At 43.4% G+C, this 19482-nt stretch overlaps 1 protein-coding gene across 1 annotated transcript in view; it reads right to left on the reverse strand.

Moving 5' to 3' along the window:
* The window catches only part of Grk5 (G protein-coupled receptor kinase 5), a 181630-nt gene that overhangs the window by 29580 nt on the left and 132568 nt on the right, over positions 1 to 19482 (reverse strand). The window contains exon 4 of the mRNA XM_051199972.1: positions 18693 to 18770. Coding sequence (XP_051055929.1) covers positions 18693 to 18770 — 78 coding nt within the window. The remainder of the gene's footprint in view (positions 1 to 18692; positions 18771 to 19482) is intronic.

Raw genomic sequence — 19482 nt, forward strand, 5'->3', positions numbered from 1 at the left:
ATCAAACTCAGGTCCTCTGCAAGAGCAGCAAATGCTCATAACAGCTTAGTCATCTCTCTAGCTCCATGGGGCAGGATATTGCTATAAGCTCAAGCTGACCTCAAACTAAAGATGCTTCTACTGCCTCAGCCTCCAAAGCGCTAAGGTATACACCACCATGCCCAACTTCTATTTATTTTCTTAAATGAGGATATTTCCCACAGTCTTTAAGCCTCAGCCCCTACAAAATCCGGACTTTCCCTTGCTTCCAATACAGGGTGCTCAGGCTCAGTCTCACACGCCCTTCTCCTGAGATCATGCCTCCATAGCTTCCAGGCCTCTAGGAAGATGTGCTCATTCTGCCATCTTTCTACTTCATGAAGATCTCAAAGACCCAGAGCCTGAGCTCTATGGAGCATCATGCGATTGGGTGTTTAAACCCTGCTACTTTCCATCTGAACGGGGTTAGATTTTTCTCCAGTGAAGATTTTCTGTTTGTGTTTTTTCAAGTCAGAGTTTCTCTATGTAGCCCTGGCTGTCCTGGAATTCACTCTGTAGACCAGGCTAGCCTCAACAGAGATCTGTCTGCCTGTGTGATGGAATTAAAGGCATGTGCCTGCCACCATGTCTGGTAAATCCAGTGAATATTTTAATCTATGAGAGGTAGCAATCTTCTAATATGAGAGGAATTTAACCAGAACTCCCCACCTACATCAATGTCATACTTGTGTCCAAGACCCAAAGGTGGGGGTGGCACATAGGAAACACTCTGACTCTGTTTTGGAAGTAACAATATTCTATATGAGGCCTACAATGCAGGCACATGACTACCACTTTGGTAACTGACTCTGGGTGGTTGCCTCTTTCACTTTCTGGGTGGTGGCCCTGAAAACAGATGAGGATTCTATTAGTTCAAGAGTAAGCAGAGGTAGAGTACATTGTGTGATCAATCAGAAGCTTCTCCAGCTGCGGTCTGAGCCAAATCTATCCATCAGCCACAGACTCTGAGTGTCTATCCTATGTCCACATCACAGGACTCAGCCCAAGAACTTTTTAGAGGACAACTCAGTTATCTAGCAGCAGTAGTTACAGACCAATGAGGACTGTGGATGACCAATTGTGGGCAGCCTGCTGGTCCTCAGGGAGAGCTACAGAGATATTCTCATCAGACAGAGGTGGCTTTACAGCTGAGGCAAGACAGAACCAGGCCTGAAGGTGAAGGAGTTGAGTAGGCAGTAAAGAGGTCCCTCCATGTTTCCTTTTCTGTTGTCTGTGCTCTGGGAAGTCTTCAAAGAAAACTCAAGTTCTGGAAGAATTCATTTTCTCCTTAGGGCAAATCTGATGTGTTTCTGGACAACTTTCAGAGGGTAGGATAGCCTAAAAGAACCCTAATTCAGAGCAGGTAATGAAGTGAAGTCAAGAGCAAGCCTGGAGCAAGCCCTACCGATTAGACCACAGGGATCCAAGCTGTCCCTTTGGATCAGCAAGGCAAAACACAGAACCCTTGGGAAATAGCCATAGCTCTCAGAAGGGGAACACTCACTGGACTCAACCGATCTAGACACACATTTTCTTGGTTTTCAAGTGTCTTCACAGAAATTAGAATGAAAAATTCTTGAACAATGGCAAGAGAGACAGAGAGCATTTTAATCAGCATTGGAATTTAACCAGGGGCCCTGGGAGCTGGACTGCTCTAATGAGAAGGAAAGGAAACCACAGTGACTCTGACCCAGACCTCGACCCTTTACGTCAGAAGCAAAAGAGGATAATTAACAAAATGCAGTGTGCCCAGACATGGAATGAGAGGCCAGATGAGCTCTGTCAATTTGATAATACCCAGTCATGACCTGTGAACCAAAGTGTGCACCAGAGATGTTTACACAGGCTTTGCACATGGGGCTCGCAATCCCAGAGAAGTTGCTGGGGCAAAAAGGGTTCTCCCTTGTGGTTTGCATCCAGCCAGCTTTGTTCTGCATGAGTCAATGCCACCACATGCAGGTTCTTGGCAATTGGCACTCTGATCCCAAGCGGCTGAAGTATAGAATATCCCTGCTGGAGAGGCGCTTAGGCTCTGTATGTGAGAGGTGAGGGCATAGTTATCTGGTTTTTCTGTCTTCTAGAACATTCACTGAACTCCTGTTCTATAGCTCCTAATGCAGTCTCCATCTGAAAGTGGGCTAGATTTTAATCTTTGAATGTTAGAGATTAAGGAGGAACAGGAATCCCTATGCCTATTAGAGTTCATGTCTGTGCCAAAGGCCTACAGATGGGGGTGGGAAGGTGAGACACATAGGGAGTCAGCCGAGTACAAGTACTACTGGGACTGGTACCCTACCCATCCCTGCCCAAGAAGCTGTGGCTAGTCTCCGACTACAGGCTCTCAAAATGAAGTTCTAGGCAGGAAACACAGAATAACGGAGGTCACGGGCAGAGCTCACTCTATGGGCATCAAAGGAATGTCCAATTTTCTGACCTGAAAGGTCACAAGAAAGGAAAAAGGGCCTAAGGCACCTGCTTCATCTTGCTGCAGGAAGCTAAAGTAAAACAAGTCTGTAAACAAAGACAATTCTGTCCCCAGGAAAAATTGTTCAGGAGTCAGAGGTATATATGGATGAAGGACAACTTGCACAGGAAGCCTTTACAATGATACACTGCAAGTGGATCAGAAGTCCAGCCTTAGGGTCAGGGGAGTCCAATCAGCAGCGTGGGCATGCTGCAGACAACAGCCCCACCCCACTTTGAGACTTGATCACTCTTATTGCCTTGACACTCCAGCTACACACAGGAAACTGATTCAGGGGACAATTTTGTTGTTTGTTAAATTCTAAGAAGATCACACAATGAAGAGACTAGACTCTAGACATAGGCAGAATAAGGTTACATCCCAGCCACACTCTTAGTTTGTTACTCTTTTACTTTTACACAGCAAAACATAAACATGACACCTTAATCATTTTTAAAGTTCAATGGTGTTGAGTTCACTCTCTCTCTCTCATCTTTTCCTAAAAATTTTTGTCACCCTAAACACAAACTGTACCCATTAAATAGTCGCTCCACATTCTTTCCACCAGTCTCTGGAAGACCTGAATCTAATTTTTCTAAGTTTGCCTATCCTGGGTTGGCCAGATGGTTCAGCAGCTAAGGGTACCTGCTACCAAGCCTGCAAGTTAAGTTCAATCCTGGAGACCCACACGGTAAAAGCAGTGAACTGACTCCCACGGGTTGTCCTCCGACTTCTATATGTATACTGTGGCATGCACACATTTTGAATCTGGCATCTTTCACTTAGTTCAAGGATTTTAAGCTTCATCCATGCTGTAGCACATATCAGAACTTGGTGGAATTAAATATGCCACTGGATGTATATGCTGTATTTCTCCTATTCATTCTTATGTTGATGGACATTTGGTTTCTAGTCCAATTATAAATAATGCAGTCTGAATATTTGCAGACACATATTTGAGTTCCTGTTTATAGTTTACCCTTCTTCATTATTACTAAACAATGGGACCCAGGGTAAAATGGAGACAACCATTGTTTTTCATTTAGAATTATAAGGAAGCTAGAATGAGCTAAAAACATAAAGTCCCATGTACTATACAGTAATTAATGTTTCTCCCTCTCATCTCCTACTTTTGGTAAGAGATAATAATTCAGTATATAGATGTGGATGGCAAGGCACCAGCTGTCTCCTCTAGTAAGCTCAGGCACTAAACATAGCACAGAATTTAGACACTGGCCCACATAAGAACAGCGTGGGGGCTAACTTATCCACCATCATGGAGCCCTCATCAAGTACCTATTGGAAACCTAAGCAAACACCCATACCTAAACACTGAGTCAAACTAGAATCCAGATGCAGAGAGAGAGGACAAGACCAGGTGGCAGAAACACATAGAGACAGCTGACCTGAACAAGGAGGAGCTAACGGGCCCTCAGACTGATAGCTGGGAATCCAGCATGGGACTGACTCAAGCCCCCCTGAATATGGGTCTCAGCCAGAAGGATTGAGCAGTCTAAGGGACCTCAGACAGTAGAACCAGGATTTATTCCTAGTGCACAAAAGGACCTTGCGGACACATCCTCCATGGAGAGATACTCCCTGAACCTAGAGACAGGAGAGAAGTCCTGCCCTACTTCAAATGACTTGACAGATTTACATGACCCCACCTGGATGGCATTGCCCTATGTGTGGAATTGGGGTGGGGGAGGGTAGTCAGGGTGCATGTGAGGGGGCAGAGAGGGTAAAAGGGAGGGAGGGGAAACTGGAATCAGCATGCAAAATAAAAAATAAATAAATTAAAAAAAAAAAAAACCAGCCTGAGGGGAATCTGAGCCCAGATGCAGGCCAGTTATAATGGAAGATGAAAACAAAGTCAAGCATTACACCTTTTGATGTTATTTATCCATGTTTCTAACGCAATGTCTGCAAAGTTCTGCAAGGGGGTCTCCTCTTTCAAGCTGTGTGACCAGTCCTTCTCTAGGCCTCAGTTTCTTCATGTAGGAAATAAACAATCTGGCTTAACTCAGTAATTTTCAAACTGTATTAAATGTAACCCTAACTATTCTTGCAGTCAGATCCTACAGAGTGAGAAAGAAAAGCAAAAGTGAAGCCTGGTTAACCACTGAAGCTCTTCTTTGTCTGTCTCTACACTGGAAGTCAGGAGGTGGAAATATTTCCATGACCCTACTGAACAGGCCCTGAGATTCCTTGAAGAAGTGTGACACATCCTGGGTGACCTATTTCTCTCCACTTCAGACAGCTATCATGTCGTATATTGAGAAAATTTGCAATGTGACGGTTCCAGACATGTAGCAGTTGCTCAATAAATATTAGCCCCCTTCTTTTGTCCCAGGATACCTAGTGAACACACCTAGTGATTTTATGTCTTCCTCTCTGTTGCCCCCAAAATAGAAGAGGAAAAGGACTGCCCACACTGGCACTGCCTGAAGAACTCCAGTTGTCTGGGGTCTCAACCCATGAAATACCCAGTCCCCTCTAACACTAGAAGCTAAACAGGACTTAGCCTGCTTGGCACTTGGATAGAAAGCGACTTCAAAAGTCCCACCCTCAAGCTTTCTTTCCAATCCTTTTTTTCCCCTCAAGTCTCCTCACAGTACTGCGGCAAGAAGCTGAAAGCCTGACAAATGGCTCCCCAACGCTTTCACCCTAGCCTGTCATCTGGACAGACCCCTTATTAAGAAAAAGGTGGACTCTGAACTCATTACATTCATTGACAACAGGGTGAAGATCCATTCCTGTTGCTGGGAGACAAGACTAATAATCTCGGCGGAGGAGAAAAGCCAGGTTGACAGCCAATGTCTAGAGTCCAAGGTCTATGAAAAAGGACGAAGAGGGTACTTTTGTGGGAGTAATTTCCATGCCCTTGGTTTCCCTGGAGACCACAAGTTGGCTAGATGTGTGATAGCTAATCTTGGAGGTCAAATTGACTAGACTTGAGAAATCTATAGGAAAATCTACCTCTGAGTGTTCTGTGAGTACTTTTCCAGGAACACATGGACCATGAGGGTTCTAACCTAAGGTCATCGGTTGAGGGACTCAATATTTAAACAGACTACCCAGGAGATGAGATAACTGTGGGAGGGAGGGCCTGGTTAGCCAAAGTTGGATACTAGAAATCCCTTTATGCAAGCTATCACTTTCCCTGGTTCCTTCCTGTTGCTTCCTATCCATCATGATGTGAGGGGAAGAGCCACATACTCCCACCAAAATGATGCTCTTGCCCAAACACCATGGCCAAACCCCCTAAAACAGTGAGCCAAAATGAATTCTTTCTTCATCAAGTTTTTTTTTTGGGGGGGGGGCAGGAACTGGTCACAGCAACAGGAAAAATATCAAATACAAATGGGTTGGTGTATTCTACGCTACCTGTACTAGAAAGTTGTGTCACCTGGTCCAGTGTTCCAGGTCATACTATCTTCATTACCATTAAACCAGCATCCCATCCATAATGCATCACTAGCTAGGAAGAAGAGAGCATTTCTAAAGATAATTAATGGTCTTAGGAGAAGCAGAATGACAAGTAATACTAAGATACCCAGGAAAAGTTTATTCCATTCAATTCTTCTTCAAGACCCATTAAGAAAATCTCAGTGTGCAGTAGTATGTCACTAGCTCACCTGTGACACATACTACTCACCAACAGTGACAAACGTTCATCATGTCCAGAGTTTTCCTCTCCAGTTATCCCTATGACATATGCATACTGGTTTACCTTTTGACTCAAAAGAAAATTCTGGCCTGCACTCAACTCCCTTCAGTTCCATATTCAGATGAGTAAAGGCGCTGTTATTGTTTGAATCTGAAATGCCCCCCATGCGGTTAATGTTCTCAATGCTTGTTTTGTAGCTTGTGAATATTTTGAAGGCTGTGGAAGCTTTAGACAGTAGGGCCTAGATGTAAAAAGTAGGTCATAAGTGCCTTTGAGAGTTATACCCTTGACCTGGTGCCAGTCTGCTCTCAGTTTCTTGGTCTTCCACCACATAAGAAATTGCCTAATTAACATTAGCTGCCAACTTGACACAGCTTAGAAATACCTGGAAAAAAAAAAAACCAGAATTTCAACTAATCAATTGTCTTTATCAGGTTGGCCCACAACCATGTCTGTGTGGGGCTTCTTAACTGATGTAGGATGTCCTGCCCACTTATGGGTGGTACCATTCCCTGAGCAAATGATCCTGGGTTGTATTAGGAAGCTACCTAACCATGAGCCTAAGTAAACAAAAGAGAAAGCCCAGCAAGCAGCATTCCTCCATGGTTTCGGCTTCAGAGTTTCTGCACTGTGATGACATCAAAATATAAGAAAAACAAAACACAACAAAACAAAGGAACAAAATAACAGGTCTTTTCTAAGTTGCTTTTGGGTCTGAGTGTTCTATCTATCACAGAAACAGGAAAAAAAAAAAAAAATCAAATCAGAGCACATCTCAAGGTTCTTCCACCACAGACAGATGGAGCTGTTCTGCTGTGCCTTACTGTGATTGATTTTGAAATCACCTAAATCCAGGAGCCAAAGTAAACCTTTCTCTTTAAGGTTTCTCGCAGGCATTTGATCACAGTGATGTCAAAGTTACTAATACAGACTCCAAGGACAGATGCAGGATTGGAAGTTAGCAGGACTGGTCTTCTGTGTGGACAGCAGGACATGACAGTAAGGAGTGAAACCAGCTGACTGCCTGAGGACAGAGCTGAGAACCAGCCTGATGAGCTTTGCTCAACATCCTGGTGCTGAAAAACCCACCACTGAGAGGATACAATGAGTAAGATAGGGGTCAAGAAACTAAAACAGCAAACTAGGAATCACTTCTGTTCTTACAATCCCTTTTCTTTTTCAAGGGTGGCTGTTTTCCCAGAGAGCCAGAAAAACATTAGGGATGGATTTCTTTTGTGCAAAAGTAGGCTGATAGGTTGCTTCCCCCATAACAGGAACAAACTTCCCTGTTTTACCCTGTCATTGTTTATAGAAACAAAGAGGCAACCTTATTTCTGTAGAGGGCACAGAGAACAACATCCTGCCTGAGGATCTTTGACCAAAAATAAACTCCTGGGCTGGGCAGTCTCAGCATCCCACAGAGGAATACTATAGTGGCTTATGTGAAGTCTGTCCATCCCACCTGTCTACCCTTCCTGTCTAGGAAGAACCCCATGCAGGCCTTGCTTGAGATCCTGCTTTGACTTCCCCCAAGTGACAGACTGTGATCTGGAAGTGTAAACCAAACAATCCTTTTCCTCTTTTAAGTTGCTTTAGTCAGTGATTGTGTGTATGTGTGTTGGGAAGTTGGGGAAGGAGGTATTTACACACTAGCATTGAGCTTCATATAGATCCACTTTCTAGCAAAATCACAACTAAGGTAGGAACCACCTCCCAGGCCTTAGTCATTAAGATTTCAATAATGGAGGCACAGAACAATGGTTCATGAGCCAAACAAAAATTAGCCACAGCAAAATGTCCTACTCATAGCAATGCTGAAAGGCAAGTCACTTGGTACTCTCCTCTGAACTAGTTTCTCTTCCCAAACCTTGGCTGACTGGCCTATAAAGTGGATGCACAAATGCCCCCTTAGAGAGAATTACTGGGAAGATGCACACATCTGTGAAAAGCAGTGCAGTGTTGTACTCTGAAGGCTCTAAAGGCTAGAGAAGTCTGTCACAGAAAACATCAGAAGGATGTCGGTGCAGAATGGTTGTGAAGGGTCAGGTCTGGCCCTGACCTATTTCTGACAGACATCAAGGTTTTGGTTCTCCAGAGGAAGAGTGGCTCATGACACATCACATACTTCAGGATTTGTTCTTTTTGTCCCTATATACATCCTGTTCCCAGAGGAATGGACAACTTCTTAGAAATTAACTTAAGACAAGGCAAGCACAAGTCATTTGAAAATAAGTAACAGAAATGAGGTATTAATTTCATCAGAAATTGTAAATGTGTCAATTAATACCATCAAGAAATTGAAAAGATGGGCTGGAGAGATGGCTCAGCGGTTATGCACACTGCCTGCTCTTCCAGACATTCTGAGTTCATTCCCAGCAACCATATGGTGGTTCAAACCATCTGTAATGAGATCTGGTGCCCTCTTCTGGCCTGCAGGCAAACATGTGGGCAGAACACTGTATACATCATAAATAAATACATCTTTTAAAAAATCATTTTTTAAAAAAAAGTGAAAAGATGGGGTCTACAATGGAGAAAATAGTTGCAGATCACATATTTGAGAAGAGGCTTGTATCTAGAACATAAAAAAAATTCTTGTAAGTCAATAGCAAAAAGACAAACAACTAGCTTTGAAAATGGGAAGAAGATTTGAGTAGATTTGAGTAGAAAATACAGATGGCCAACAAGCACAGGAAAACATGATACATTATCAGTGACCAGGGAAAATCAAAATAATACTAAGAAACCACCTCATACCCACTAAAGTTGATAAAATTAAAGACAGAAAACAGGGGGCTGACGAAATGGCTATGGGTAAAGTACTTGGTGCAAAAGCATCAGGACCTGCATTGAGATACCCAGGACCCACATAAAACCTAGGTGCACCTACAACTGCAACATTGTAGACACAGAAAAAGCATACACAGGCAGTTCTCAGGACCTGATGCACAGCAAGTATAACCAAGATGGTGAACTCCAGGTTCAATGAGAGACTCTTGTCTTCAGCAATAGAGGAAGAGCCCTAAAATCAACCTATGAATTCCACAGGTGCATACACATGTGAATGCACCCACACAAACACTCTCAATGGCTCTCTCTGCTTGTTTGTGTTCATTCTCATTCTCTCTCTCTCTCTCTCTCTCTCTCTCTCTCTCACACACACACACACACGAGTGAAGAGGGGGAGGGAGAAAAGGGAGAGAGAAAAGTATTGATGAAGATGTAGATAAATCAGAACTTTCAGGTGGTGGTTACATGATCTAATGTAATTTGTTTCATTTTTGTTTTTTATATATGAGTGTTTTCCCTGCATGTATGCATGAGTACCACTTGTGTGTCTCACGCTCACAGAGGTCCATGAAAAGTTCTCCTCCTTTCCCTTCCTTGTCTTGTACCAGGCTGCCACCTCCTCTTCTTCTTCCCCCTCCTTTCAGATCTGCTTTGGCCACACGGCCTCCTAGAAGCTCCCCTGGTTCACTGGCTGGGCTGTTAGCTCTTGGGATTCACTTTCCTACTATAGGTTCTATTGTTACTGCCATCATAAACACTCAATTGATTTTCAAGTGGGTTCTAGAACTTTCATTACAGTATTGACTCTGTATCATCCAACTGGGATCCTGAGAATCCCACCTTCAGGCACAGAAGGCCCAGCAAAAAGTACGCTACTCAGAGCACTAGATCAGAATAATAGACTGGCCAGTGGCGAAGGAGGCCTTGTGCAGTGGAAGGCATGAGAACGAAAAAAGGCAGATACAAGGGTGACAGAGATGGGACACAGCAGTACATTCTTCAAATAGCAGGGACAAAGACCAACCGGGCGGGGTCTGCAGGCCTGCACATCAAGATGGGCCTGGAGTGCCATAGAATTGGAGCAGGTACGGCTGCAGGAAGGGTAACAGGAAAATTAAGTTAGCCCAAGAATTGTAATCATGACAGTTCTTAGATGAATCTTGTTGCCGTGTAGCCCAAGAAATGCCAATGGGCCACGAAATGGGAGAGTTCCATGGTAACACTTTATCACTTTATCAACAGGTAAACAGGTTTCTTCATTTCAAGCTTTCTCAAGAGCTTTTGGTATGTGCTCATGATGGATAAGTCATTGCCCAGAAGAGATATGCAATGTAACACTTTCTACACAGTATTGACCACGGGGTCTCTGAACTAGTCAGTAAGAGGGAGGGGGAGTTAGTACCTGAATTGTATCTTGAAGAAAGTCTATGATGAGGATGATTTGTTTGGGGGCATTGGCTCTGGGACTTCACTGAAGCCATCAGCCTCTAGCTCCGGCTCTCACCCAGCCCTCTGCTTCCCTGTACCTGGGCCTCTGCATCACTGAGAAGTAAAGCAGGCTTTTGAGAAAGGTTCTCCTGGAAAGGTTGAGAAGGCAGTTCAAAATGTATTGTAGGGCCCTGCTTGGAGCATCCTGAGGACAGGCACAGGGGAGCCTGTCCGGCAGACCAGCCCATCCAGAGTCTGCCTGTATCCTAACCCTAACCTCCAACCATGGCAGGAGACAAGCTTGGGCCTGTTTCCAGCCTGCCTTCAGGGACCCTGCTTAGAGCCTCCTGGGGCCTGTGCACAGGGGAGCCTGTCCCAGCAGACCAGCCCATCCAGAGTCTGCCAGCACCCTAGTCCTACCACCACCCACTGGAAGAGGAGAGCCATTGGAGTATTGGACCTGCTTGCACCCACAGGAAGAGAACCTTGGTCCTGTAGCCAGCAAGAGAGGGAGAAACCCCACCAGTATGCAACTAATTCAGCCCTACAGAAACTGTCTCTAAAATCGACCACATACTCAGCGATATAGCAAACCCCAATAGGTACCAAAAAAAAAAAAAAAAAAAAAATGGAATAATTCCCTGTATCTTATCAGACCACCAGGCTTTAAAGTTAGAATTCAACAATAACACAAGCTGCAGAAACCCTACAAACTCATGGAAACTGAACAATGCGCAACTGTATGATTCCTGGGTCAAGAAGGAAATAGAAAGAAATTAGAGACTTCCTAGAATTCAACAAAAATGAAGACACAACATACCCAAACTTATGGGGCACTTTGAAAGCAGTGCTAAGAGGAAAATTCATAGCACTAAGTGGCCACAGGAAGAAACTGGGGAGTAGTCACACTAGAGAATTAACAGTACAACTGAAAGCTCTAGAACAAAAAGAAGCAAACTCACCCCAGAGGAGCAGATGCCAGGAAATAATCATTTTGAGGGATGAAATCAATAAGGTAGAAACTAGGAAAACAATACAAAGAATCAATGTAACAAAGAGTTGGTTCTTCAAGAAAGTCAACAAGATAGACAAACCTTTATCCAAACTAACCAAAGGCAGAGAAGAGAACATGTGAATTAATAAAATCAGAAATGAAAAGGGGGACATAACAATCGACACTGAGGAAATCCAGAGACTCATCAGGTCATACTGTGAAAACCTGTACTCCACAAAATTTGAAAAATTAACAGAAATGGACAATTTTCTGGATAGGTATCACCAAAACAGGTAGGCAACTTAAATAGACCTATACTGCCTAATGAAATAAAAGCAGTCATCAAAAGCCTCCCAAACAAAAAAGGCCCAGAGCCAGATGGTTTCAGTGCAGATTTCTACCAGGTATTCAAAGAACAGCTAATACCAATACTCCTCAAAGTGTTCTACACAGTAGAAGCAGAAGGGTCATTGCCAAACTCTTTCGAAGCTACAATTACCTTGGCACCCAAGCCACAAAAGACACAACTAAGAAAAAGAACTACAGACCAATATCCCTCATGAACATTGATGCAAAAATACTCAATAAAATACTGGTAAGTCGAATACAAGAACACATCAGAGAAATCATCCACCATTACCAAGTAGGCTTCATCCCAGGGATATAGGGATGGTTCAACATACGAACATCCACTCTCTCCATATCTCTTCAATATTGTACTTGAAGTTTTAGTGAGAGCAGTAAGAAAAAAAAAAGAGATCAATGGAATACAAACTGGAAAGGAAGAAGTCAAACTTTCACTATTTGCAAATGATATAATAGTTTACACACACGACCTGAAAAACTCCTATAGCTGATAAACACCTTCAGCAGGATACAAGGCAGGATACAAGATTAACTCAAAAAAAAAAAAAAAAATCAGTAGCTCTACTATATACAGATGATAAAGGGGCTGAGAAAGAAATCAGAGAAATATCACCCTTCACAATAGCCACAAACAACATAAAATATCTTGGGGTAACACTAACCAAACAAGTGAAAGACCTATATGATGTGGAATATTCTTCTGTATATATGTTTGTCTTATCGGTTGATGAATAAAACACTGATTGGCCAGGCAGGAAGTGACGTATCATGGCAGATACTGCCCCTAGCTAACCACAGAGGTCTGGAGGTCTGTACAAACAGGTAGGAAGTGACATAGCTGGGCAGAATCAGAATATAAGCAGGGACAAACAGGAAATCGCTCTCTTCTCTGCAGAGATGTAGCAGGCAAAGGAGATGCAGGTCTGGCATTCCCAGTAAGCCAAGACCACGTGGAAATACTTAGATTAATAGAAAAATGTGTTAATAGTTAAGTTAGAGCTAGCCAATAAGAAACCATAGTCAATGGCCACCAGTTTCATAATTAATATAATGTTTCTGTGTGTTATTTCGAGCTGACATGGCTATGGGACCAGGCTGGTGGGAAAGTAAACGTAACACCTATATAATAAGAACTCTGAGTCTCTAAAGAAAGAAATTAAAGAAGATACCAGAAAATGGAAAGGTCTCCCATGCTCTTGGATAGGTAGGATCAACATAGTAAAAATGGCAATCTTGCTAAAAGCAATCTACAGATTCAATGCAATCCTCATCAAAATACCAGCACAATTCTTCACAGACCTTGAAAGAAAAATACTTTATATGGAAAAACAAAAGATCCAGGATAGCCAAAAACAACCCTGTACAATAAAAGAACTTCCGGAGTCATCACCATCCCTGATTATAGAGTCATAGTCATAAAAACAGCTTGTTATTGGAGCAAAATTAGACAGGTAGACCAATGGAATCGATTTGAAAACCATGATATTAACCCACACACCTATGAACAACTGATTTTTGACAAAGAAGCTAAAATTATACAGTGGAAAATAGAAAGCATCTTCAACAAATGGCACTGGCATAACTGGATGCTGACCTGTAGAAGACTGCAGATAGTTCCATATCTATCATCATGCACAAAACTTAAGTCCAAATGGATCAAAGACCTCAACATAAATTCATTCACACTGAACCTCTTAGAAGAGAAATGGGAGGTACTCTTGAATGAATTTGTTCAGGAGACTGCTTCCTGCACAGACACTGAGATCGATAATAAATGGGACCTCCTGAAATTGAAAAGCTTCTGCAAGGAAAAGGACACAGTCAACAAGACCAAATGGCAGCCCACAGAATGGGAAAAGATATTTACCAACCCCACATCTGACAGAGGACTGATTTCCAAAATATACAAAGAACTCAAGAAGCTAGCTACCAAAACACCAAATAAGCCAATTAAAAAAGTGGGGTACAGAACTAAATAGAGAATTCTCAATAGAGGAATCTAAAATGGCTGAAAGACACTTAAGAAATTGCTGAACATTCTTAGCCATAAGGGAAGTGTAAATCAAAACAACTCTGAGATACTATCTTACTTCTGACAGAATGGCTAAAATCAAAACACCAAAAAGTTTATGCTGGAGAGGATGTGGAGAAAGGGCAACATTCCTCCACTGCTGGTGGGAGGGCAAACTCGTACAGTCACTTTGGAAATCAATATAGTGGTTCCTCAGGAACCACAAGATCCAGCAAGTCCACTCTTAGGCATATATCCAAAAGATGCACATTTATACAACAAGGACAACTGTTCAACTATGTTCACAGCAGCATTATTTGTTAATAGCCAGAACCTGGAAGCAACCTAAATGCCCCTCAACTGAAGAATGGTGGGGGAAATGTGGTACATTTATACAATGGAAAAAACAATTAAATCTTGAAATTCACAGGCAAAAGTATAGAACTAGAAGAAACCCAGTCACAAAAGTACAAACATGGTATGTACTCACTCATAATGGATTTTAGACATATAGCAAAGGATTTCCAGCCTATGATCCACACCACCAGAAAAACTAGGAAACAAAGAGGACCATAAGAGAGACATACATGGTCCCCCTGAGAAAGGGAAAGGGACAAGATCTCCCAAGCAAATTGGGAGCATGGGAGATGGGGAGAGGGAGTTAGGAGAAAGAGAAGGGGAGTAAAGGAGGGGAGAGAAGAACATGAGGGAGCAGGAAGATTGATTCAGAGAAAGAATAGAGGAGAGCAAGAAAAGAGACACCATAAAAGAGGGAGCCATTATAGGTTTAAAGAGAAATCTGGCACTAGGGAAATGTCTAGAGAGCTACAAGAATGGCCCCAACTAACAATCTAAGCAATACTGGAGAGGCTACCTTAAATGCCCTTCCCCAATAATGAGATCGATGACTCCTAGAGCCCTCATCTAGTAGCTGATGGAAGCAGAAGCAAACACCCACAGCTAAACACTGAACCACATTCCTGGAATCCAGTTGCAGAGAGGGAGGAGTGATGAGGAAGAGGTCAAGACCAGGCTGGAGAAACCCACAGAGACAGCTGACCTGAACAAGAGGGAGCTCATGCACCCCAGTCTGATAGCTGGGAAACCAGCATAGGATCAATCCAGAACCCCTGATGTTAGTTAGGATGATTGGGCAGTCTATGGGGCCTCTGGTAGTGGATCAGTATTTACCCCTAGTATACGAATGGATTTTGGGAGCCCATTCCACATAGAGGGGTACTCTCAGCCTAGACACATGGGGGAGCACATAGGCCCTGCTCCAAATGATATGACAAAGTTTGAAGATTCCCCCACGGAAGGCCTCATCATCCCTGGGAAGCGGAAAAAGGATGAGATGGGGGCTGGGAGGGGGACAGGGAAGAGGGGAAGGTAAGGGAACTGGGATTAATATGTAAAACAAGCTTGTTTCAAATTTAAATAAAAAATATTATCATTAAAAAAATGTATTGAAGGAAAACATTCAACCCAGGGGATGGCCTCCCCCAGGCCCCAGTACTGCAGCAGATGGTGTGGTTTAAATTTCAGAAATTGGAGAGTCATTAAGGAAAAGAATGTTGGCAGGCATCAAGGCACTTATAAAACCATCTGAGCTGATGAGGGAATCCAGGTCTCATGCCTTTAGAAGATGAGGCAACATGAACAGAGGTAAGGAACCTGAAGGCTAGATGAGGGTCTTCTGGACTGGAGAAAGAGAAAGGGCTTCAAGGTGAGAAAGGAGAGTACAGCCAGTGCTTTCTGACATCCTGAAACAGACCACAGAGCCTACTCCCTTTGGAGCAAAGGGAAAACTCTACCTTCACATGATCGGAGGTATGTGTTTGTGGGTGGGGGGTTACTGAATGGGAGGAATGGTAAATGGTGCTCCCTGGGAATGATCCAGAATTCATGAATCACAACGATTAGGATCAAGTCTTGGCCTTGCCACTTTCTAGCTGTGTGACCTGGGAAGTGACAGCTGGCAAGCCTCCTCTTCTTCAGCTGTAGGATGGAGTATCTATAGTAGTAAAATAAAAAGGGCTCTGAGCTAGTACTTGACACAGCATGTAAACAGTATTTTTCAGCTCCCATTGTTTTGGGTAGACACACATAGGTGGCAGCCTCATTGGTGGTACAGATGAAAAGCAGGGCCAGATCTAGTAGACTTGTGGTAGGAAGACGCCTTGGTAGAGGGTGGTAAAAATTCCATGAGTTGGCAGCATGAGTTCTGAGGTTTACAGTCCCTGGCTGCCTGTATGTGTGCAACCTGGAAGCCTGGCATACCAGGAGCTCAGCCATGAAGCTGTTGTCACCATCATCCCTCAGGAGACTTCCCTCCCCTTAAGAGCACTGCCTCTAGACGAGACACTCAGTCACAGTGTTTGCTGTTTTACATGGGCTACAACAGAAATGCAGGCACCTTCAGCTGCCTCATGTCATGACTGTGGGTCAAGAGGATGAATCATTTACAGACTGACACTGATAGCATGCTATTCAATGGCTCACAGATGAAGGAAATAGACATATTCTCAGGTCATACATTAGTCAGAGCAAGCTGGGAAGTTTTTACTTTGGGAAGTATTTTACCAGCATTAACTCTGCTGGTTCTATAAAGGTTCAGTGATGTCTGCAGGTCCCATAAACAGATGTTTGTGGCTAGGATGGAAGCAGAGGGGAGGAAGAACCAATGCAGAAGCAAGAAAATGAGATCTGTAATATGTCAGAGGTGGCCACTCAGTGGGCATTTGGAGTAGCAGAATGATACAGGTCACAAATTTGGCTGTGACACTGAGCTTGGCATGGAAAGGACATGGCTGTGCCAATTGTAGTCACTGATGAACACACTTGCTTGAGACAGGTACTAAGTATTGGGAGAGAATGGTGGCTAGGACTTTGTCCTGAAAGTGTGGTAACTTGGTCTATCATTAACCTGGGACATCCATCAAGGAACTGTGCCCAGTGTCTAGGGGACTGAACAAGATGCTCATTGGTCCCCAAGACAGCTCTTATCTCTAGAGTTGATGGCGTGCAGCAGGTGAGTCCAGTATGGAAGCTACTTTTCAAAAAGGAAAACTAAAATTGGTTATGGTTGCACATGTCTATAATACTATCAAGTAGAATGCTGAGGCAGGAGGATTAAATATTTGAGGGCTGGTGAGATGGCTCAGTAAGTAAAGTTACTTGCCATCAAGCTTGATGACCTGAATTTCAGCCTCAGGTCCCTCATGTTGGAAAGAGAGAAACTCATGAAATTCTCCTCTAGCCCCTGTGCATGTCATGGCATATGTGTGCATGCACATCCATACTCACAAACACACATACTAAATGCAAATTTTAAACATGTTTGAAGTTAGACTATACAGTAAGTTCTTGGCCAACCTGGAACTGTGAGATTTTGTCTCAAAAAAGGGAGCGGGGAGGTAGTAGAGGTATTTGGAGGAGGGTGGATGTTTCTAAGGTTCACTCAGTTAAAGCAGCTTGATCAAATATATAGAACAGCTATAATCAGACCATTAAATGGGTCAAGTCAATGTCCCACACCACCACCAACTCACCAAGTTAAGTTTCATTAGGGTTGCTTACAGGAACATGGGTAACGGTATCTCTCCTTCCCCCAGCATCAAAAACTGACTACAGATACTTAGGGAGGAGTGGATAAGGCCTCATGAACCCTTCCTCCTCTGTGACAGGCTCAATCTTATCACACATCTTGTGTGGGTAGCTACAGTGACTGTGAGTTAAAGAGCCCAACAACTGGCAGACAGTGATGTTGAATGTCTTTAATCCCAGCATTGGGGGGGGGGGGGCAGAAGCAGATGGATCTCTGTGAGTTTGGTCTACATAGAGTTCCAAGACAGCTAGGGTTACATACACAGAGAAACCCTGTCTTGGAAAACAAAGAAAGAAAGAATGAGAAAACAGTCTAACAACTGTTGTGTATGTGAACTGTCACGTCCAAAAATCCGTGCTCCATAACATCCCAACCCTTCCCTTGGATATTACATTCTTTCTACTCCTTCTTCCACAACGTATCCTGAGCCTTGAAGAGAACAACACAGATGAGTGTCCCTCAACAGTCACTTATTCTTAACCCTGACCAGTGAGTCTCAAGAGGACATTTTTCTGTCCTTTTGACAGATGCTAGAAAATCCAGGTCACCTGGCCTGTGGGGGTTGTGTCATTATGGTTTCTCCAACAACTGGAAAGGTGTTAAGGTCAGGGTAGTATCGAGGTTTAATAAGGATCAGGATAAACAATTAGGCCGAACAGATGTTTATTCAGGGAGAAATAACTCTCAACATGGAAGGTGAACACCAACAGGTTCCTGCTTCCAAGAATTCCTCCGTAAGTCCTCCTGTCCCTGTGTGGCTTGCAAGAGAGCACTCTCCTGTGCCTCCTCAGACCTCCTTCCACAGGTCACTTCCGCCCCTGGCTCCACCCCCCCAATGGGTGTGGTCAGTGCCACAGAAGGAGACAAAGTGAATATCCCACTACAGGGTAGACTTCTGTCCTTCAGTATCTCTAGAACACACTTCTGAATCCCCCACATTCTCTTAAGAATTCCACTGATTACCAAGTTCCAAACTGCTTGATTGACCTCTCCCTCCTGGTCATTGCTGGCCTGACCCTCTATATCATTTTACTTGAACTGCCTCCTGCTGAGACCTCTCTTCTGTGCACTTCCAACCCCAATTTTAATGAGACTCACTTCTAAATCTGTGGGCAGTGGGCAGTGGGCAGTATGAGGGTCCTTAGAAGGGACCAGATTTCCTACCCTAGAATGTTAGGTCTATCCTGGACTACCTACTTCTGACTTTATGAAACTGAGGCATGGTCTGAGTAAAGTAGCACCATGAAAACCACAGGCAGCCACCATTCCTGTATGTCAGGGCTGCCCACATTCCTAGACAGGGCTTCCCATTCCTCCCAATGAGAAGTTTGGGAGGACTCTTACCTTTGGAGTGAGGTACTTGGTTATTATTTCCTTCCCCTTCTCTCCAAGTTTTTCATCTGGAGTAACTTCATATTCTGCCTAAAACAGAAGGAAAAAAAGAATAACAACAGTTTTTTGCTACTGAAGTTGGAGTAATTATGGGACCTTAGAACCTCTTGGTCAGGAAAAACCTGACTAACCCCCTCCTTCTGCAGAATAGGTAACTGTGGCACAGAAAGTTCAGGAAGACCTGGCTAGGGAGCTCAAAGTCCAATCAAAAATTTGTACTCTCCACAGGAACTGATCGAGCCAATCATGAAACCATAAGCCCAATAGATTTCTGCTACAAATTTGATTTTTCTAATAGAAAATAGAAATTTGACAAAAAAGAAACAAGGTGATTATTCTAGATGGCGTCTCATCAAAAACTTAAAAAGAACCAGGTAACATGACAAGGGAACAGGTACTGTCATTTGTTTATTTTTAAGGGAAAATAGGTTTATAACTTCAACTAATACAGTCTATCAGTTCTCAACCTGTGAGTCACAACCCCTTTGGGGGTTGCACATCAGAAATTTACATTATGATTCTTTTTTGTTTTAGCTTTTGTTTTTGAAACAGAGTTTCTCTGTCTAGACCTGACTCTATTAGAATTCACTCTGTAGACCAGGATGGCATGGAGCTCACAAAGATCCGCCTGCCTCTGCCTCCTGAGTGCCAGGATGAAAGGCATGTGCCACCACTGCCTGGCAACAATAGCAAAATTACAGTTATTAAGTAGCAATGAAATAATTTTATGGTTGGGGGTCAC

This window comes from Phodopus roborovskii, unplaced genomic scaffold (genome assembly GCF_943737965.1).
Source record: "Phodopus roborovskii unplaced genomic scaffold, PHOROB, whole genome shotgun sequence".
NCBI lineage: Eukaryota > Metazoa > Chordata > Mammalia > Rodentia > Cricetidae > Phodopus > Phodopus roborovskii.